The sequence below is a fragment of the Haliotis asinina genome, chromosome 8, assembly GCF_037392515.1.
Source record: "Haliotis asinina isolate JCU_RB_2024 chromosome 8, JCU_Hal_asi_v2, whole genome shotgun sequence".
Classification (NCBI taxonomy): domain Eukaryota; kingdom Metazoa; phylum Mollusca; class Gastropoda; order Lepetellida; family Haliotidae; genus Haliotis; species Haliotis asinina.
The window spans coordinates 1809290-1833399 of record NC_090287.1 but is presented as its reverse complement, the minus strand read 5'-3'; the positions used below and the strand labels follow the sequence as shown (position 1 = coordinate 1833399).

The window sequence follows — 24110 nt, the reverse complement described above, 5'->3', positions numbered from 1 at the left end:
CCCGCTGATGCGGAAGAGTAATTACACTTGGTTATTCTGCTGTTGAAGATCCCCAACACCGACCATAAGCAAGACAAATGAAGAGACGTCATTCTCTTTGAGTCGATAATCAAAGCGGCCGGTGTATAAGTTCTACATCAAACGAAGTCACGGAATCAACGTTTTCCATGAGGACTCCCCCCGATCGTTAGACAAGGAACAAAAATATGTGTGGTCCCTATAGAGAAAGACACGAAATGATTCACTAATAGGATCCTTCACAGGTAAGACGATAACATCACGTAAGGACACAAATTACATTCATGTACCATCGCTTCCGGGTCCACGTAATGTGATTATGTTTCAGAATAATAAGGGGTAACCTTGCTGTTAAAGTCGTCACATCGACGTCCTGATCGTAATGCCCCGAGTTGGGAAAATAAATAAATAAATAAATAAATAAATAAATAAATAAATAAATAAATAAATAAATAAATAAATAAATAAATAAATAAATAAATAAATGAAAAGATAAACGTACGGACGAATTAACAAATGAAGAAATAGATAAAACGACGACACGACTCTACACATGCAACATGACATTATGGCAGTGTTTCCATCATGGCTGATACACGATAATAGAACGTCCATCACACTATCAACATTTGGATTATTTGATATAGAATTATTTTAATCTTATTTAATTCACTTGTAATTGCACCATTACAACCAGTTCCGTGAATGTTGTTACTCTTTAACAGTCTGGAAAGAGTCGATTGTGGAAAGTGGGGGATTAGATAAAGCAAGAGCAGTTAGTTAGAGACCATTCCAGACAAGTGTAAGCATGGCAGGTGCCATCTGATTAAGTCTGGAATTGATGGTATTGTCTCATTCACATCTCCTTTGGAGAAACATTGAGGGAGATGAAGTACTTGAGAGCTGCTGTGGCCATCTTTAGGAGACGCCCATCTGTTATGTCGCAGTGTAATCTGGTAGTGAATTAGGGTCAAGGGCTTTTAGTGGCTAACGGGCACTTCATGATGGCAAGATGTTTCTGCCGATACAACTGTACTGAGATATGTCAGTACAACTTCCAACTTTGAGTGAGACTGTATGATTTGTTTGGTACATGCTGTGAATAATTCATTGAGATAACCAATGACGAGTTAAGGGAACAACAGAATGTGCACTCATTTACATTGCAGTGTGGATGCTCTACGATGACCTTTGTTTAATGAACCCACGTGAGAGTTGAGTGCAGTACACTGACAAGAAAACCAAACTTCAAGAAAATAAACCACGATCATTTAAATTACATGCACCAGACAACATGGACATACACTGGCATTGCCGTTCATGTATTGTGTCCCATCTGCGTCCTACGCAACGACGTGCCGCTGTTTGTGGCATATGTCTGGTATGCATAATGTTTACATTTATGTTATGGACAGTTTTATTGGAAAACACGTACTTGGTATTGTTTTGATACGGGTGTATTGCTGCTGATGTTGTTAAATGAAAAATTGTACCAGACACTTAATCAAGTTACGTGAATTATTGGCACTTCTTGGTGTCCCGTCCAACACCTGTCTTAATATACCCTCAACGTCTATGACCTCGTCGATGCTTCCATAATTTGTTTCACATCAGAAACATATACCAACAGAGAAATAACTGCGGCAGAAACTCAATCAGCAAATTATCATTGTCCAGTGTGCAATAGTAGAATTCTGACAGCGCCGTAAACAGGTGGTTAGTAATAAGTATTACACACTGTTTGCTGGGCGAATTATATTAAAACTATTCACAAACATGAAAAAATATACTGAGCTTGTAGTCTGATATGACCTTCCAAGCATAAAAGTATTCAACACTCATGATGTTATGACGATACAGATAGGCTGTATTGTGACAACAATGTGGACTAGCCAACTACAGGGTGTACACACAATGTACACATTATCTACTCACTATCCATCCCGTGTGAACCAGGTGTTCCACTAGACGGTCCGGTATGAGACTATCCAGACTGACTGACTGATGGTCTGTGAACCAGGTGTTCTGGTAGATGGTGCGGTATAGGACTATCCAGACTGACTGATGGTCTGTGAACCAGGTGTTCTGGTAGATGGTGCGGTATAGGACTATCCAGACTGACTGATGGTCTGTGAACCAGGTGTTCCACTAGACGGTCCGGTATGTACGTATCCAGACTGGCTGACTGATGGTCTGCTGTTCCAGATCTCAACACCAAAGGTCAAGAGGTCCAAGAGGTATAACACAACATAAAGCTAATGTCAGTACCATTTCCAACACTGTAGACATATGCTTTGGACGTTGACTGCAGGAATCTAATACCATGGGAGTCTGTGAGCACGAGGTGACTCGACTGATATGCATTGTGCTGTGTGTACTGATGTGAAATGGACGCCATTAACAGCTGATGTGTCGTGTCAGGAGGGAGTGACGAATCAATGGAGCCGTACTCAAAACACCATGCTTTCAATCAGTCACCTGAGGTCATTACTGTTTTAGACGTGTGTTTAAAGTGCTACAGTAATGTGGCTTCCTCAAATATGATTACACTATTAGTGTTTTGGGAATGGAGACAATTCAGCAAACTGTTAAGATCAGTGTGCACTGCGATTTGTTGGATATGAAATTCCAGTACTATACTATTTACTGAGAAAGTGTTGGCGGGGACTTTAAGTACCAGTGTACCTAGAAAAACTCCAAGTCTTGTACTTTGATATTAAAAATACTGAAAACACTAGAACCATTATTTATCTCGATGATCTGTCAAAACACATTCTATGGGGCGTGTGAGTGACAGATGTGTTTCTGGATTTAACATCGATGACAGTAGGTGTTGATCAGTGGGTCAGAGGAAAGTCCTACTTTTCATGCAGCACCTGTCACTCAATGAAGAATCAGGGTGTCAATATACCTACTGACATAGATTAAATAAAACAATTAACAGCTCGATCACATTGTTATAATGTCATCATCACTAGATGCGCTTACGAGAGCTGATCGAGTCCCACGCGTCAGTTTCTCCCCGTTGCTGGGGTCTGGACATTCACACGTTATAACTGTTACTTTGTCCGCAGTCAGCCTGAGTCCTTCAGACTGTGAAGGGTATAATCTGCTCAGGACGAAGTAATACTGTAGGCATCTTAGGGATCTTTAATATATAGAGCTGTAAAGAATATGTTATAGGAAACATGCATCCAGGATCGATGTTCATTGTGGATTTCCTACATTACAAGAACCTGTTCATCTCTGCTGTCGGTCAACAGGAAGGAGACGGTATTGCCTCAAGGACATAAAAACTAAATTAAAGCCATTCTCGTGCAAAATTGTTTTCCATTTGTGACTGGAAAGCCAAATGAGCAGTCACTGAAGTGTCACTTTGTCCCCTCTAATTCTGTAAATTATCAGGCAAATATGTTTCTTCACAGCAGCGAAACAAATGCAATTTCCTTCTAAGACGCTTCTACAGCAATAGCATTAAAAATAGAAGACAGTCCGCATTTCATACACTCATAAATATAATTCGTTTGGGGAACAAAGTTATCAATAGGTTCCATTTCGCCAGAGTTCTCCTAATTACAAAAGTGTAATACGCTATGGTATTGTTGTTTCTATTTGTGATTCAGTGAGCAGTCTGCCAGAAACGACCAAACTTATTAAATTGTAATGGGTTTCTATGACAGCGCCTTTTTCTCTGTCCTGAACAGGTTAGGTCTTAATTCATTTCCTGATGATGAAGGAATATAGAGTTTCTAGCACCAGACCAAAGGGTTAATAAGCACCTTTGAGGTATCACAGTGAATGTCAGTGATGCATTATTAACAATTAACTAAACGTATTACTCAGTGTACTTCGAAGCCATATTTTGAAAATGATGTAATAACACAACAAAATATTACAAAATAAGATCAGTTGCAAATATTAGGTCATTTGTGAGTCATATTTAACATACTGTAAATGGTGTGGTGACGTTGGGCTGATACACAAGAATATCCATACATGTACTTTTCCATCAAGGTGTGCTCACTAAATAAAAACATGATAGAGTAAGTCGCCTAATGACATCTACTGTAACTGAAGCCAAATGATTAAGAAAGGAGCCTATGACACTTCTTGTGTGTGTAAATCAAATAAGTTTAAGCACATGAAGCAGTAATTTGGCTCCAAGCAGCATACTGGTTCACAGATGCAAATGGACTAGTATTATGTGGCTATCGATACTCTCAAAATATACAGCTGTTCTGTCACAAGGTCCACAAACGACGTGTTTGTCATGGAACCACCCTGTCAATGTCAGCATTGTATGTTAACAATGTGGGGTTACATCCTGCTGATGTGAGACTGGGATTACATAGGTTAACATATTACTGATATATGAAAATTACAGATGAGGACCAGCAGCTACTGCCAAAATTGGTATGATTCTTACCTAAGCAACAATGCATAAAACTCATGAAGTAGTCCTAAAACGTCCCCTCTGTCCGTGATGTTGATGTTAACAAAGCGCTCTTGTATTTTACACATGTCAATTAATACTGTATGAAGCTTGAACCTATACCCTCAGACATCTCAGTCACAAGCACTGGAGGATGAAAAGACTTGTGCCAGTGATAATATTTGGAATGGAAACCAACACGACAGCTGTATTAGCTGACATTTTATCTTCTCCTATAAACAAATGAACTTCCACTCTTCCTCCAAACAAAACCAGAAGATTCCCATACCAGATGGATACCGATGAGTGATTGTACGGCAAATCCCCCACTGTCACTGATGGAATCTCGCCCATACAAACTCTTTTATCCACCCATCCTTTTGATCTGTATCAATCGATTCCCTTATTATGTACATGAAACCATTAGATAGACAACCCTAGAGTTGGCGAGTGTTAATATACTTTCACACAATGTGAGGATCGACTCCAAGCTACAGATGTGTTTACTAATCAGTGAGGTTCAACAGGTTTTATTAGATTGTATTTACCTAGATGTGTGTCAATAAACCGATGTACCGATTGACTGGATTTGTTGTTTACACGTCTACACCCAGGAAACACATTTCTTTTGTTTTATATATCTATACTGTAGTGGGATCCCTTATTAATACAGCGTTCATTCTATTGACTAACATATTGACGATCGTGTAGTGGTTCTTCTCGAGTGGTGTCTTACTGGATATGTTCCAGATGTCCCGCAATGAGGACGCCGGTTACGAGAATGAACACAATACGATTTGATCAGTAAATATAGCATTATATTATGTTGATCATACCCCATACAGAGCGTTACAGACACACTAGCGTTTACACAAACATTAACCCTAATGACAACATTCAATAAGACCAGTAGCAAATGACAAACACTGGATTACATTGTTTGTGTGATGGGTCAGTGACATTAAGGCGTTAATGACTGAGAGAGTGAATGGGCTGTTAACAATATTCCAGTTACATCATATTATGTCAGCACTATCTGCAGGGAGGAAAGTGATACCGATGTAAGGCGTTTAAGCCCTTGTTAAAAACCACGAGAACGGATACAAAGCTAACAAATCAAGAAACATAACCTGGTTGAATTAAGATTCCAAGCCAAAATCCTATTGCAAGGGCATGTCCATGAGATGCGACTTCCTAATTGCGGCGTCTAAGGCGACTGTGCCATTTTCTCCCCTATTCTCACACGCTGTCAACACTCAGCAATCCCGGACATAGAATTCAGAAACCCCACTCCAACACTCAGCATCCCCACCTATCCGTACACCCCACCTATCCGTACACTCCAAATGTCAACATCTCCACACATGCATACTACCTCGCTCTCAACATCCCCACACATCCGTTCACCCAACACTCAACATCCCCACACATGCGTACAGTCCAACACTCAACATCCCCTCACTTCCGTATAGCCCAACACTGAACATCCTGGTACTATGAAGGGGAATTAACCAGCTGCTGTTGTTGTATGACGGTGGTGTTATTACATACCCGCAGGATCTGGATCCGTCTATGCTCAAGACATAACAGAACGTTTAGAAGTAAGATCTAAAACGCCTTTGCAAATGCCTTTTAGTAAGTGTAGTCTTAACGAAATCGGTCTCAAGGGTTACGTAACAGTTATATCCCAGATCCTTTATCACTTACCAAACCTGAAGTTATCTTTCCCAAGATAGCATAAACACCGTTTCATGTATTTTGCCTCCATCAATAGGAACAGTGTACCCAAACGTGCCATAAAACTTTATCTGGTTCTCACTGCATGTGGAGGTTAGTCGTATGCAACGCGCAACGAAAAGGTTAATGACTCACAAGTTGGTCGTATGGAAGATTTAACCTTTGTTCAGTAAGAACACAGTCGGAACGAAAATGGATTCTTTAAGTAATTGAATGGGTGATCAATGAGGGCGTGTTAAATTCATTACCCGGTCACGGAACCTATAGCCCTGCGTCTTGTTGCATGTTGCCACGGCGAAAGATCCATAATTCGGTCTCTCTCAACTTATTACACGATAGTCCAGTCTCTACTTATTTCACGCTAGTCCAGCCTCAATATATTACATGTTAGTGCAGCTTATTACATGCTGGACAGTCTCGATTAACTTATTACATTTAGTTCAGACTCCCTAAGCTTCTAACATGTTGGTCCAGTCTCTAACAGTTTATTAAATGTTGATCCAGTCTCCCCAGCTTATTACATGTTGATCCAGTCTCCCAAAGCTTATTCAAGTTAGTCCAGTCATCCCCAGTTTATTAAATGTTGATCCACTCTCCCCCAGTCTTCTCTCATCTTATTACATGTCCAGTCTCTCCAAGTTTATTACATGTTGGTCTAGTCTCCCTCAGCTTGTTACAGGTTGGTCCTGTCTCCCCCAAATTATTCCAGGTTGGTCCAGTTTCAACCAGCTTATTACATATTGATCCAGTCTCCCTCACCATATTACATGTTGGTCCAGTCTCCCTCAGTTTATGGTCTCCCTCCACCAAACTCATGTACACCCTGGCTTTTCAACAGCCTCTTTAAACTCCACACATGTTAACCCAGTCCCCAAGCATTCAATACGTTTTTCCACTGGGAATGCTGTACATATATTCCAAGTATACGCAACAGGAAAAAGGACATTTGAAAGCAAACCAAGATCATGTGATCACTTTTTACGTCGATTATAAACTTATTCTTCTGATTCCGCAAGCATCGATAGTGGCATACAGTCTGCGTTGAAATATATCAGTATGTTTTAATGTTGTCAACATGACACAACTGCTATGTTCTGTGCCACTTGGATCGCAAACAGAGAGCATTATATATACCAAGAGCTATACCGGATCGCAGCTTGCCTTCGTTCTCGAGGCATTAAGCCTGAGTCTGGAATCAATCCGGATAACGGGTTTCAAAATATTCATTCCAGAAAAAGACAAATAAACTGATCACCTTGATGTCTCATGCATTTAAGCTTAATCAAGAGAAATATAACATTAGTGCAGATAATAAAATCAAATTACGATTTCTTTGAGCTCAATGAGAAAACTGTCCAATGTTCCTTCACAATGAACATAACCAGATGTTGCCAAGTATTCCAAACACTCCGGCTCCCTCTGCTAATGATAAATGGCCGAATGAAGAGGGCATTTGTCAGATCACAGCTGAAACCCAATTTATCAACTTCACGAGGTATTAGTTCTCGGCAGAGCCCCAAAAAGGTTTACTCCATGCTACCGCACTGCTCTCATGTCATTGTAAATATCTAAAACGTTAAAACAAACTGTTAGCATCAACCTTGTATTTAAAAGTGTGTACACCACATTGGCCTACAATACACTTAATTGGACTTGCGGTCTTTGGTGGGGTATTAATACGGTACCCCATGAAGTCTTTAAAAAGGCGTTTCCCGTTTCACATGGACGCTATGTGTTGGTCTTCTGTTTTCGTAGTCATTTCTAATATCAGCTTATTAGTTTGGTACATCATCTGTAAAACATTCAAATTCCACGCATGGGTGCATTAAAGTGTCCATCCCCATTTTGGGGAATCTGTACAAGATGGAAATGTTCATTCAAACATGCTCAATAAACTGCTCACGGAAACCTCCACAGGAAACGCGGGACAGTTGTCTGCACAGCAAATGCTTCATACAAGTCGACAAGTAACCGCTTCCCACAATATCCCACAGCAAACGGTGCATACAAGTCGACAAGTAACCGCTTCCCACAATACCCCACAGCAAACGGTGCATACAATTTGCAAGTGTAACAGCCGATGGTTCATACAAATCTAGAAAGACATGGTTTATTGAAACATACACCCTGAAGGGTTCAAACATAAGCATGGAGCAAACGGTTTATGCAAACATGCATATTAAAAGGTTCATGGAAACGTACATTTTCAACGATTCAAACAAATTAACGCAGTATACATTTAGAAAACAGGGAAAACGAAAACGCCACACCGTGAAAACTTACACGAAACTTGATATAATTTACTGTAAAGTATCCTTGGTTTTTTTGCAAACCAGGTGCCATTGCGATTACTTTCCTTTAGGTGACAGAGATGAAGATTACAAAGTCTATAGTTATCCTGTTTCCACACTGACTAGTATACAGGCGCCGACGTGAGGAAGACAACACTCGACAAGCTTATCTACTGAGAGTTCCCATGGCTCGGTCGTATTGAAGTTGTTGAGAAAATGCCCTTCCTCTCGTTCCTGTGTTCAGCCAGAAGTAATGGATGCCGGCTAGAATGGTGCGGTTGTTCGAACGTCAAAGACTGTTTGGGCTATGTATTCTCCCGGGTGCTGGCATAGATACTTTTGAAGCATACCGAATCACAGTACTGGGTGAATCAAACGCGGCAAGGCTATATCGATAACCACGAGAGCTTCCTTAGAAAAACAGTGTCCAAGTACAAAGAGCAGGTATGAGCAGTCTTGAGAAACATGACTAAGCATGAGCAGCCATGAGCATTCATGAACAGCCATGAGTAACATAAGCATTCAAGGGCAACAAAGAGTCACCGTGATCATTCCTGAACAAAGATAACCATGAGCATTCATGAGCAACTATGGGCGATCATGAACACGCATAAGCAATCAATTGGTCCCAGGCTATTATACATGTTGCAGATCAGTCAGTTTATTTTTGAGAAATTATTCATGACAAAACCGGAACCCATTTTGTTATCCTATCTACGTAGGACTCTGAGTAAACCGTGCGCTCTACTAATTCCACCAGCAACCTTAGATATATTGAGTAAAAACACCGTCAGTGCAATACAAGTGCACATAAATTACACAACAAAGAAATACAATTATTTAATTTGTCCTGAAACGCTCATCTGTTCACCGTTGCGATAACTTGTTAGCTTAACTTGCATTTCTTTCGAAATTGAATAAAGATAATGCTGTTCACACATGAGCACGTAGCTAGTGCTCACCTACCACATGCTTTAATCCTAGCATTTACATCTATGCAGATGAGGACATGCGCCCTTTATGGGGACTCAGTAGGAGGGAAAAGGACAGATGAGGTAGATTAGCGATACAACGGGTAATTATCAAAGTGTTATCTTTCAAGAGCCACAGTAAACGTTGGCCAAAGATAAATAAATAAGATCAATAAAAGCTGAAATATGACCGGATGTAGGTCAGTCACAGATTGACCATATTACGGGGATGATTTGCTTATACAATTACATTTAAACAAACAAACATTTAAAAAATCGTCAGTGAACAAACGATAAACATATTGGGACATTCAGGCCATCTTGATGAACAGTAAACGAATCAGTGTGGAAAAACTACTTCAGATTAATGTCATCCAATGTTTCCAGACATATATACAGGCATGATGTCAACTACTTCAGTATCCAGTTTGGTGAAATATTAACACATTCATCCCAGCATTGATTGTATGATTTGGTTTTGACTCGTTGGATCCTGCCATTGACATACCAGCAGACATAAAGTATGCAATCTGAGTAAACAGATAGGGATCGTGGAAGGCCACCAATCTGGACACGACGGTTGCATGTGTTTCACACTGCACCTTGTCGGGCCCTCGTGTCGGGTTATTGGTTTGTCCTCTCCGCCATGTATTTCTGCCACATGGAGACGCTCATTGCTGGAGTACTGTCCCGGCAGGTTGTCTGGTAGAGTTGATAACAAGTTACATTGTATGGAGTGACAAAATCAATACTCGCAAGGGGATACTGTAGCATAATTCAGATGCTGCTAAGGACAGTCCCTTAGGAGGGTGTGAATTAAACATGTCAGTTGGGTGGTATTACGATATATGCCACTACGCATAATTTACTGCATAAAACATCAGTATTTGAGAGCAGCGTTAGGATTATACACTTCCATGAGAGCGCTACAAAGACATCAGGCACCTGGGCATAATGATAAGACGTTAGACATCCGTGATAAATGACATTTGACAACGGTAGAGTGAACGTATAATAAGAACTTAAACGGTGACAGTTCCAACAGTTCGTGATGACGCGCTGACCGATGCAATGTTTCAGTGCTACATTGTAAAAGTGGACAGATGACGCACCCAAGACACAGGAGACAGACGCTCATTAATTCCACATTACCCTGTACCAGCAACTACCATTATCACACTCTGTCGTATGTGACACACTAGTACTTCACATCAAATCTACACAAACTTTACAGTAACATTATTTAGCTGTAGTGTCGTTTATCGTATGGTTACGATAATTACCGTTATTACTTCATACTGACCTCTGTCTAGTTACAATAGTCCCCATAGAAACTGACTTCGATCTCATTACAAGATTAATGATGATATTATAGGATAGCTTTCACACACGAACATTGTTTTATATATGTGGAGGACTTTTCCAATGTTCATATATCAGAGACGAAAATGATGTCCGATTTAATTCCTTGCGTTGATTTGAACAATATGTTTTCACGTCGTTTCAAGAAAAACATGACTCGCCTTGGCATTTATTTGTGCCGGCTGTAAAAGATGGCACATGATATCGTGCATCTTATATCATGACCTCATTTCATAAATGGGCGCTTTTCTCACCGTCTCAGTTTGCAAAAGGAAAGGGTTTTGTCGCTTATATTTGCAAATAATGCTACACAACAGCTATAGATGGGCAACTTCCCTGCGCAATACAAGGTTGTGAGAGCCTTCATGTCATTATGTGTTGATGGCGATATGTGTTCCTATATTGTCATACATTCTGCTCATTTAAAGTGGTTCAGCACAAATGGGTTTTGTGCGTGACAACTGCTTGGTCGGATGCCGTACCTTCAGGTTTCTTTTGTTGAAGTACAATTACTCTTATCTTTTTTTTCAAAGTAAAAACATATCATCATTTCACTGTTTAGATGTTAACGTCTCAACGCTCACGTCGCGAGGGTGCTTCTCGTACTGATTCTCGTTTCAACTACTTTACCTTTAACTTAGCACAGACATTTACAAAGCAGCTACTCTATACGGTGGTATTTACTCACGAAATGTAAATGATAAATGTAGATCATCATATAACATTAAACAACGACATGGGGACATGTTTAACACCACCCGATAAGGAGAAGATACGAAATCCACACCACTGAGTGTATAAATAAATGTGATGGTAAATAGACGACAATGATATGATTGGCACTTGAAACAAAACGAAAACGACCCGATCATAATATACTTCTATAATGAAATGTGTGTGTGTGTGTGAAATCGAGGACAATATCAGACAAAATTAAATATCCACACCAAGAACCATGTTGCACGTGTCGACCTTAGCGCCACACTTTTACTTAGACTTTGACATAAGAAAGATCTGGAACGGAATACAGCCTTGCCTGGAGACGGGAATCACTCCCTCTTAAAATATTACAGGGAACATAATGTGCAATGAGGAAGACAATACTGCTAAACACATTACATATATGATGAACTTTATACCAAATATTGCATTTGATACACAGACATCTAGGATCCAAACGTCCAAGATCAATCCTTTTGACTCTACAGTCACATTCTACAGCAAACCAAATAGTATGCCCATGACGGGAATAATTGGTCTTACAGACAGCTAAGTGTCAGTGCGGCATCATTGGTCTTACAGACAGCTAACTGTCAGTGCGGCATCATTGGTCTTACAAACAGCTAACTGTCAGTGCGGCATCATTGGTCTTACAGACAGCTAACTGTCAGTGCGGCATCATTGGTCTTACAGACAGCTAACTGTCAGTGCGGCATCATTGGTCTTACAGACAGCTAACTGTCAGTGCGGCATCATTGGTCTTACAGACAGCTAACTGTCAGTGCGACATCATTGGTCTTACAGACAGCTAAGTGTCAGTGCGACATCATTGGTCTTACAGACAGCTAACTGTCAGTGCGGCATCATTGGTCTTACAGACAGCTAACTGTCAGTGCGACATCATTGGTCTTACATATATCTGACTGTCAGTGCGACATTTGTCTTACAGATATCTGACTTTCAGTATGACATTGGTCTTACATATATCTGACTGCCAGCATGACATTGGTCTTATAGATATCTGAGTGCCAGTATGTTGTTGGTCTTACCGACATCTGACTGTCAGTATGACATTGGTCTTACATATATCTGACTGCCAGTATGACATTGGTCTTACATATATCTGACTGTCAGTATGACATTGGTCTTAAATATATCTGACTTTCAGTATGACATTGGTCTTACATATATCTGACTGCCAGTATGACATTGGTCTTATAGATATCTGAGTGCCAGTATGTTGTTGGTCTTACCGATATCTGACTGTCAGTATGACATTGGTCTTATAGATATCTGACTGTCGATGCGATACTGGTCTCACAGATATCTGACTGCCAGAATGACATCAGCTGTGTGTTGAGCAGCAGTCACATAATTCTGTAGAAGCAAACCATCAGATACAAGTACGCCTTTCTTGTCCACTGGTGTAACATTGTTACTGTTATCACCTAAACGTTTTAATTCAAATCGATTACAGTCCGACAAAGAGAATAGAGTTACGCTGTAAACTGTTCAAGCACAGAGCAAATCCAATCATGCCATAAAGCCGTAGCTCACCAGAAAGGACCATGTGACGTGCGCAAACGGGATGAAATGACATCCACCAAACATGCGCTTTGATAATGAAACGATAAACCCAGTTGAAGGATAATTTTTCAGAATTACTGCTTGTTGCAGCGTTCCTGCTTTCCCCTAGGAATTATAAACACAACCACCACGTCCTGCTTATGTCTCTCCAAAGTGAAGGATTGTTCATCTCTAAAATGACATGCCAATATTTGAAGTTCGGAACACAATACGAGCACTGTAAACAAAACGTCCTTTCTAATCCAATACATTTATGATCCAAGGATGCCAGATGCTGTCCTGAATATTCCCTACACGAGAACCACATCCACAACCTCCTCCAGCTATATAACACTAATCAACAGAAGGGTTCAAATGGACTGTAGCTCACCTTTCTCATTGATGAACACATAAAACTCTCTTATTTCTGGATGTAAAAGCGATGCAATTCGTAGATGTTTATCACTATATTCTGACCACCTATTCTGAAGGAATGTGAGGAGTAGCCGACTCGCTCGTCACCCGAAGGTCCGGAATATTGACTGCATTACACTACCGCCTCTTAAGCCAGACAGAGTGAAAACGAATATTTTGAATGAAGGAGTGGGAAAACAGTGTTCAGTGTACATAACAGAAAGATATCATATATACAACTTACTGAACATTACTATTTGTAGTAGTTTTCATTTAAGGGTGTGATAATTTTCCGCTCTATGCGACGCAACATGTCGTAATGAGCATTGGTATGCGTAAAATGATCGTTGGCATATGTTGGTCACAAAGGACAACGAATTAGTTCAATGAAATCGTAAGGTTCGTGAATGGTACATGAACCCGTCATATGATCTTAGGTGAATCACCACGTGCTGTATAGCCCTAAACTCTGAGAGTATGTTGTGCTCGACGCATGGAAATCAGTTCCTGTTCCTCGCGAGATACTCAATTTGGTAAGGTGGATTAACACACTGTAATAACAGTTGTTACAGCTAACTCGCCCTGCCAACATGTCATGAATTAACTCAGGTTGACGCAATTGATCAGCCGGGGACGTCTCATGGCCCGTTTTATCATTGTCAAAACCCAAGTGGTGGGCAAACAAGTCATTTGAAGTCTTCAGAGTTATTGACTGAAGTGTTAATCGAAATACAAAACCTTGAGAGACGCTTAACAACAGCAAAATGGCTTTAAAATAAACGTAGCGCGATCGGTTTGGTTACTGGTGGTAAACAGATTTCATGTCGTTCGCTCTAAACAGCGCATTTTATTATTGTCTTGTAAGTAGGCAGTGGCCACGTGAAATTTGTTTTGGGGTCTGAAACCGCGATAATTAAGTTCAAGTAATGCACTGGTGTCATGAGATAAATTATTGGTCTGCCAATTTGCCCTGGGCACAGAAAATATTAGTGTTCTTTCCTGATAAGGTTTTGAGCAATAACATCTTCAACAGCAGTCATGAGACATCCAGCAAATGTCTGTTGATGAAACACTAGTACTGTAGAGTAAAGACTACTAGTAATTTCTCTGCCGGAAAGACACATGTGTAACAGTTTATATGTAACTTGGTAATGTCGATCATAATGCTTATGAGGACCTGTGATCATAACCGTCATGATCTATACGCGTTACTAACAAATACCGTACCTTTGTATTCCAGTAGTGACATAGGTATATATCATATGTACGAAGTTTGACAGCATACTTTTGTGACAAGTTTAAATGTGAATCTAGTGGATATTTATGTACATCCTGCTAAAAGACGTATTTGGACTTGAAAATATAATCTGTAATGTAGCCGCCCAAACATGACTATTCGGTACATACTGAAATACGTATGGGTGGCAGTAGAGTTTAACTGTTCTGACAGGTGCTCATCTGAACACTTTAGCCGTGGTCAAGGATCTTCGAATCATGGCAAGTTGTTGTGTACAATTCACTTATAAACTACTTCAGAGGTGCACCGCGTACATCCCCTCTGCCGGGCTATTGAGTTAACGTGGGAGAAATCACATCACTAAAACAACTACGATAAAACCGGGAATCGATCATTCACGCAATTGCCATAAAGCGGCAGTATTATCTACATCGCACATACACCATTATACGGCGATTACTCCCTCATGGAATCCTGACTGAACAGTGTGTGTTAGTCCTGCAGTGCAAACACATCGATCCATCCAGTGAAAGCGGTTTGTCCAGACCAAGCCTTTGCATGCAGATCCAGGCAGGCACAACACCGCGTGATAGTTCCAAATAAATTACAAAAGCGAAATTGTTAAAAAATAATCCTGAGATGTGGTCACAAAATGGATGAAATGGGACGGGACAAATGTGTCATGCTAGGTTTTAATGAACGTCCTGTGCACGGACCGGCCACGGAAAGTGAATTAGACTGGCGAATTAGATAAAACCACGATGCAAATTGGTCCACACTTAGTTAAATACAGAATTATTTCCCAGTGAGGGAAAATCGATGATGAAAATTGTTTTCCAAGCAGAAAGTATCCTCATTGAAAATACAAGAAAATCACCATTAGCGTTAAAAGCAACATGTAACGACCTGTTTTCTCTACAGTAATGATAACACGACCTACAGACATGACGAAGAGTGTTTATCCTTCATAACGATGTCTTAGGAAATTTCGTGGCAGCGGCAACATGGACGCTTAAAAGAATACTCACAAAACAAAGTACTGCAATACTATTATATGGGAAGACACTGGGTGGGAAGGATGATACATGTGTAACTGAGGTAGAGACCACAAACTCCAGCTCAGCTGTCAGAGGGGGTTACTGATTAACGCCTGTGATGAATCGGTGCTGTTAAGCCATCATACAGACAATTGCCCACCATGTGTATTGCGTGATGTATCTAACGAGAACATCATAGTGCCACGTTACTCTAACGCATCAAGATCAGCTAGTTAACAGACTAGAATTCTGAAAAACTGTAGAAACGTTCCGATCCAAATCTGGGCTTCAGTTGCGAATCAATTTACATGTAGCATGACTGTAACATGACAGTGAACAACATGTCATGTAACTTGACTGTAACACTACCCTGAAGCAGATCTGTAACATGACTGTAACTTAACACAGAACTCTAGACACGTGGCACTTTATTCGCAAATAGTTCGTGTGTTTCATAGTTGGAAGTTTCAATATTCCATGCTTCGTCGTTCATACAGACTAGACTGCTACAGGTGAACCCATATCTATAATATCCGAATATCTCGAACGTAATACGCAGCCCCGACCATATAGATACATGTATATACAGCGAATCCCGAATTCGAGATGTAGAGACATAAAGCTATCTCTAAGCCTTGGCCTTGGTCCCAGCTGTAGATGCCGACTGTCAGTACTTCTACCAGTTACTTGTCTCTCTTGTACTCTTCCACACACATCTAAGATGTACAGGTATAGAGCAAATGTACAGGTATTGTATTGTCATTTTCTCTGCTTGACCAATTCGAGACCAATTTTTCGACCCAACATGTTTTGTACAACAAAGGTCTGGTCTGAGTTACCTTCGGATCTCTTACGACTGGAAACTGAATGAAACAGGTCTACAATTAAAGCAATTAAAGTCGGCAATGTAAAACTGAGAAAAAAAAGAAGCTAAAGTGTTATGTAGCTGCCAACAATATATATTTGGGAAACTTTCTACTTGGGATATTGGTCATTAGAAAGCGATGTATTCCAAGGTGTTAGCTGGCCAACATTGATGTGTCCTCCTCATTTCCGTCATAAAGAAAGGAAAGCTTTATTGTTGCCTTGCAAGACCTTTTGAGAAAGCGTTTGGCTCTGTTTGAAATCTTGGTAGGAAGAGCATGTCTTATTTATCTCAAACGTTGTCAAAACCCCTACGCTTTGAGGTGACTTGGGATACCCTGATACCCTATACACGGCATTTGGACTCGGCAGTGCACGCAAAGCAAAATTACATCACAAAATGATCCGGAAATCCGTTCAGAAATACATAACAGATATTTGTCAGAAACATAGTAATCATACCTGAAGAACATACATAAGAATAGAATAACGTGCTGGGCTTTATATCTTCCTTATCTAAGTGGTCTTTCTGATGAGTCCTGAGTCCTGAACGGCATGTAGAAACCGTAGTTAGCCGTCTAAAAATCAGTGCTTCTCCTTCCCCGTGGGGAATTAGTGACAATATTATTTAACCTAATGAAATAGAATGACCACTTTGTCCACTCATTCCCATCAGATGGACGATATGCTGTCTGTTTCTCCTACAGTAACTAGGAAACATCCAAGCACGTCAAGAGGGTTATTGCTGTAGCTGAATGACCATGGATATAAAGCTGCTTGGTGCAGATGCAAGAAGAGTCTTACATGGAAACAGAAGAAGACACCTTGCTACGGTAGTGCAATGTCATCGTATTTAGGAAAATCGGCTGACCTTGTCCTCTGTCTGCGAGCGATTCCTTGTCATTGAGTAGGGAGTAACTCTAAAGCTCTAAATGTGACTTGATCACGATGTGTACCTCGTGTAAACAGTATACATTATCAGAGGAAAGACATGAAACAGCTTCTGGGTTGCAGATGAGAGAGAGCTTCCAATATTGCTCAGTGTAAAGTTCCATTAATGGAAACAGTCGAAATTCTGTATGTCATCTTCAATGATCAAATCATATATTTAACCTATGAAATAATTGTCTACTAGATGTGTCTTTACTCAGGATTACCTATGTGTGACGTAAGTTGTTGTTTCTCCTGGTTAGGAAAGGTCTGTAGCTCACACAGCAATCAATAGTCCCCACATACAGAAGTTCTCCCGTGTTCCAGGACCGTGGCGGAAACAATACTTCTTGTATTCCTTTAGCTTGACTGCATTAGGTTGCTAAATCGTTTATTGATCACATCAGTTTTCATTCTGTCATTGTTTGTGTTCATTTGCCTACAACACCACATTCATATTTCATGCTTGTTCTCAAAGGCGACAAGACATAATGCAGTTCAAAATGGCGGTCCAATAATTTCAGTCATTATCTTTGAAGTAGTTATTGCATAATTACGTCCCAAGGACTGGCCTTGATGGAACTAGTATTAGATCTTTCAGATCAGTGATCATAATTTAGTGCATTTGTGCTAACCCAAAACACACGTTTATGTGGTACCGGACATCTAGCAATAAAGGGACTCCTGTAGCCTGTACCTGACCAACAGAACCTGCGGACCACAGGACGAATGGACGCTGTTGTGTTTTAGCAATGTTGATCAGTCCACACACAACAATTGTTTTGTTTATCTTTCCATATATCAACAAGGTTTTGATTCTAAACAGAAATCAGTGATGGTGTGTAGTCTTGTGCAGACAGATTTATTCCTGAGGTTTTTAGGGATTCCGACAAGGCAACACGTGTGATGGCACCTATAAGATTGTTTGTCCATCAGTGAATGAGTACCGGTGGGATAGGTATCATATGACAGTAAACCTCCTAATGCCTCAAAAGCAGCTTGGGGTAACTGAGGTAACAATGTCTGATTATATAGTACGCGCTCTACACATTATGTTCATTATGTCGATTGCCGCATGTGTTTTGGGTGACATACTGCCTTGCTTATGTTGTACTTGACTGACAAAACTGCATTGAAAGGCCATTGAATCTCGGCCATAATGTAATGTGTATCTCATCTGCAAAGACCACAGTAAAAGTCGACATAGCGTGCACATTATTCACACAAAACTATCCATGCGCTCGCCCTCAGAATTATTCTCTGCTTGTTATGCAGTTCCAGCGCGTGTCTTTAAGTGGAAAAGTAGCACATTCACGCGTGTATAAAACCATAGTTGTGCTTTATGGCGACATAGCACGACAACAGTAACGCGTGGCAACTACTGCAGTGTAAGCAAGATACAGTAACGTTTAAAAACCACAACACGTGTCCGTATACCCCCTGCTATGTGTAAGACTGAGATATCCACCATTATTTGTCTCGTATATATTTCTAGTCTGACGTTGATACCTTGTGTGGAATTGTGGCAATTTAACTATGTTCATCATTAAAAGCTGGAATGATCAACATCATACAATGTGAGCTGACTGAACTACCAAGGGCATTGCTTCAATGAAACCTGTTACGACTGTCAGTGAGCTGGTCCCTGGTCCCTCTTGAAGTTTCCTTGCAGAGTGCGGCCACTGTAAGAAATGAATCTAAGGGGTCTGGTTATTTAAGTCTGTGTATATCTGCCAGCAAAGAGGAAATCATACGCAAAATCGTGATTAACCCATGGCCAAACAGAATGCCTCTTCCCTGAAATCACAGCAGGACAGTAATTAGGCGCAGATTACATAGACGTGCTCAGGAACAACGTACAACCATAAGCGCAGCACTGAATGCACGCGTTCATTACAGCTCCAAGGAGTTTTTAATCAAAGGAAACCGCATTCAGAGTGATAACTAAAGGCTGTTGAAGTCCAACCTCGTCACTCCACGCTCTGTAATATCAGCTTAATGACGCAATGGCTTCTGCGCAATTACAAATCCCTTCGTTCATTCTATGAACAGCTTCTAGATTTCTCTTTGCATGTGCAGTGAACACGCATTTTGTAATAGTGTTGTCATGGCCTCAGTGTACGTGGGTATTCAGTAATGCTTGTATGCTATGGTTGATATATGGTGTGAGTGGTATCGGACTTAAGGTAAGGATGGAATAAGGATGGAATATGCATCCAAGACTCTCACATGAATTCCGCTGAGACTGCCACGTAACGAAATCACACAGCTTTATCACCTTTTAACTTAATGGAAATACCACAACGGGATGGGATTTCGCTATAAGAAGAGATGCAATTACCAAGAGTCGTATTTTAGATAACATCCCAGACACTTTTCTTTTAACCAGCTACCAGTTCGGCACTTCTTGTTAGTGCGACATCAGGCAGGATATACTTTCCCCGACAACACATGACTTTACCTTTATCACCGCTAGCTTCAAACACAGTATTAGGTTTTGTCATGGTCCACGAAAGATCTACTTTTATTGTATAGATATAGGAGCATATGCATAATGATATATTTTACATGTAACACATGAGTGTCAGATGCAGATGCGAATGTGACCGTAATGCAAACACTATGCTATTAAACAATCAAACAGTATTGATTTGTAATATATAACAGATAACGTCATTTCACCGAGTGATAAACTCACATACGCCATCATGTCAATATCTGATATGGATTCCTGTGAAATTAGTGGATGAATCATTTCTCTTAAAAGAAAACCATATATCAACTATTGTTTTGCTATAGATTCGTCTGCCACATTGAATGGAAGCAGTGGTGTGGAAAACCGTGTCTGGTCGCAATCCATGGCTCTCTCATTACCTTCGTCTTCATTGCACAATAAAACGTGTGATATGTGTTTGTCCCGACGGAAACACATGTTTTTTGGGGAAAACAAACTGTAGCGTTAGGAAATTAAACGTTTTTTTTCAGCTTGTGAAAGAATATAGGTTGTCAAGGGGGCATGCGACGATCAAACTAAAAGATAAATGACCGAAATGTGGCTTTACTTCTGTGTATGTCTTAATGGTTCGATAAACCGATCAGTAATGGCCTACTGTATAATCACGTTAAAAAGATCCTTCTCTAAATGATCATATTGACATGTTTTATGTCAAACCACCTACATGTTAGCGACAGCAAGCTATTCCAGATTATCTTTGCCATTAGCTCCGGAAATATAGATTTATCGCCTTTATCAACTTACCCATTTGGATGCTGGTGTATCACATCCCGTAAATATACAAATAAACATGGCAACAAAATTGTTTTGTCGTGATCTTATTGAGAAAGCACGACCCCATATGGTCTCTGGGCAGCGCTTAAGCGGGGTGATATGATCTTTACTGCATATGTCAATGTATTTCCAATTTGAGCGATAGAACATTGCTGAGTTTCTTTGATTACAAAACACTTTTATATCTCCGTGGCGTTAGATATCCTGTTAGAGATACATGACGAATACAGAATTATTACAGTGTAGAGATCACCATTTCTCACAGCTACAGGAGTATGTGTATTGAATCACAATGCACCAGCAACAGCTGTATGTGTCTAGTGATACTGGCAAATTACAATGTAACAGACAACTGATATCACAGTTCCAGCTGTATGTGTCTAGTGATACTGACAGATTACAATGTAACAGACAACTGATATCACAGTTACAGCTGTATATGTCTAGTCATGCTGACAGGTTACAGTGTAACCGACAACTGATATCATAGTTACAGACATATATATATGTAGCTGACACCTGATATCACAGTTGCATTTGCATGTCAAATTATGTTGACTGTTGACATCTGATGTCCGAGTTACATTACACATACATGTGTCCAGTTATGCTGACAGGTTACAATGTAACTGGCACCTGATATTAAAGTTATATATGCATGTGTCCAGCCACGCTGACAGGTTACAGTGTAACCGGCACCTGATATCACAGTTATATAAGTATGTGTCTAGTCATGCTGACAGGTTGCAGTGTAACTGACACATGATATCACAGTCGCACGGTGGGGGCATTAGGTTGCGGGATGGAGATATGGTGGCTGGGGTAATGACGTCGGGTGGGAGATAGGGTGGCTGGGGTAATGACGTCGGGTGGGAGATAGGGTGGCTGGGGTAATGACGTCGGGTGGGAGATAGGATGGCTGGAGTAATGACGTCGGGTGGGAGATAGGATGGCTGGAGTAATGACGTCGGGTGGGAGATAGGGTGGCTGGAGTAATGACGTCGGGTGGGAGATAGGATGGCTGGAGTAATGACGTCGGGTGGGAGATAGGATGGCTGGAGTAATGACGTCGGGTGGGAGATAGGGTGGCTGGAGTAATGACGTCGGGTGGGAGATAGGATGGCTGGGGATGTGCTGTATTGAAGAGGTAGATAATGTGTATGTAATAACAGAAGAAGATATGTACCACTCCGACGGGCTGCTTGGAAAAGATAAACATGTTCTGTTCTTGTTCGTATGTCAAAAGTGATGTCTTTGCATCTTCATTGGAACTGATCTAAGTCATGAAACATTTTCATATCGATCTCATATTTAAGATACACGCCGCCCTTCTCAATGAGCATGTGTGGTGTACATATTGATGGCAATTAAGAGTCCATCTGCTTATAAGTTATCGTTATTCATAACACAAGGAACACATTCTGCTGAACATACCGACCCTGGAACACTCATATTCAATTCCGTCTATATGCGTCTTTGACAGATTGTATGCCAATATTATGGGTTTCAGAAATGAAGCCACTATCTCTGGTCGTTTATATTATGACATACTCAGACAATCGAACAACCGTTTGTTTCTGTAAATTATATTTTCATCAAGATCTACTCCCACATTCTTCAAGATCCCGAGAGAAGATAGAGACTCGATGTCCTCTATGAAGTGCTCTTGGCCCATACACCCCTGTATCGATCGGTTGTATATCTCTATACACTACTTCATAATCATCACCAACAGAGCGCCACAAACACACAGACTGTCATAACAATGACATATGTTGACAGTTGCCATTTGTGTTTCCATATATACACGGACGGCCCAGTGAATAGCACCACAGCTAAGTACATCATGAGGCTGACAGAGGGTCTAATGGCTGCAGGTATGTACTCCATACCTGTAACACCCACAAATGGAAGTGCTGGGAATCAGAAACAAGTACTGGTTGTATAATAAATTCTGAATACCCAATCCTTCCCATCTAGAACATACCTATTGCCTATATGTTTCCATCCACCTGGCAGATAAATATGCAAAAGTTTTTCCTTTGAATAACCATAATAACTATTATCAGTGGATACAGGTTCCATCGAGACTACAATGCAGCATAGAGAACAAGTTGCAGACATGGATCACTGAAAGTCAGCGATGACACCGGGTGTTTGACAAAATGGTAAGCGCGTCCACCCGCCCGGGAGTACCCAGCGCTCAGACAAAAGTTCGATGTTGGATGCCTGACGCTGTAACCTGAACTGTAACCATGCATCTCCGGTCTGTAAACAAACCAGACAACGCTTCCTTTGAACCCCAACTACTTGATTCGTACTCTATGACAAGTCCCATATATCATATAACATACTGCATTAGATATATATATTATAACATTTTAATTCTGTTCTTTCCGTACATACAAGGGTATGGTTTTGGCTGACATCCTTATATTCTCGGGTATATAATGAAGGTGTAAGATTAAAATGTTATTTACGGAATTTTTACTCAACAAAATCCTGCACGTTACATGTTACTGACTAGAGAGTATAGTATGTACTGACAGTGTTTATCCTTTATTTAGAACTTAAAATGTTTCTGTCTAAATTTTCAATGGTAATTTGAGAACTATATTTTGTGCGACTGTGACGTAATTGTCAAACCACAACCCTTTGACATGCCATCTATAGTCAGTCATATTGTAAGTTAACTGCCGATACCATCGATTAGTTAGAAATATAAACTATTCGATGAATATTTGATAATGCTAGCTAGGCCATTATAGAGCACGGCCTCGCTTTTTCCGGGTAGCCGGAGATAAGCCTTCAGCAGAGCTTACACATGTTATAACACTAATCCTGTCGCCTGGTGCTCTGGGAATCAGTTTCTGGTATCTAATGACACCTACCTCGTTCTCCTGTGCCCCCAACTCCGTCTGCATAGTGCATACCCCTCCTCTCAAGCCATGCTGTTGCCCATCTTCTCCTAACTGCCTTTCTCAATCAATACTCACACACAGCAGAGCCAAGTTTCCCGCGCACAACACTTGGTCGTCTGCCACAGGCTTACCATGACCCGGAAGCACTTAATCCATTGAAAAGGTCTTAACCTTTGACCAAAGGAGTCATCACTGTTATCTTCACATCATGTCTGAAGGTAATCCTCGGATGATGACAGAGTTAAAGCAGGCAGTCCTACTGAGCGTTCTTCCGTGCCCTCTTCGCAGAAGCATCATCGTTTACGGTCCCTTTCAGGCAGC

The 24110-nt window shown here is 40.6% G+C and overlaps 1 protein-coding gene across 1 annotated transcript in view; it reads right to left on the bottom strand.

Annotated features, from left to right (window-relative positions):
* The window catches only part of LOC137294392 (transmembrane protein 151B-like), a 64729-nt gene extending 40904 nt beyond the window's left edge, over positions 1-23825 (bottom strand). The window contains exon 1 of the mRNA XM_067825395.1: positions 23760-23825. Coding sequence (XP_067681496.1) covers positions 23760-23792 — 33 coding nt within the window. The 5' untranslated portion in view covers positions 23793-23825. The remainder of the gene's footprint in view (positions 1-23759) is intronic.
* Between the last annotated feature and the right edge of the window lie 285 nt (positions 23826-24110).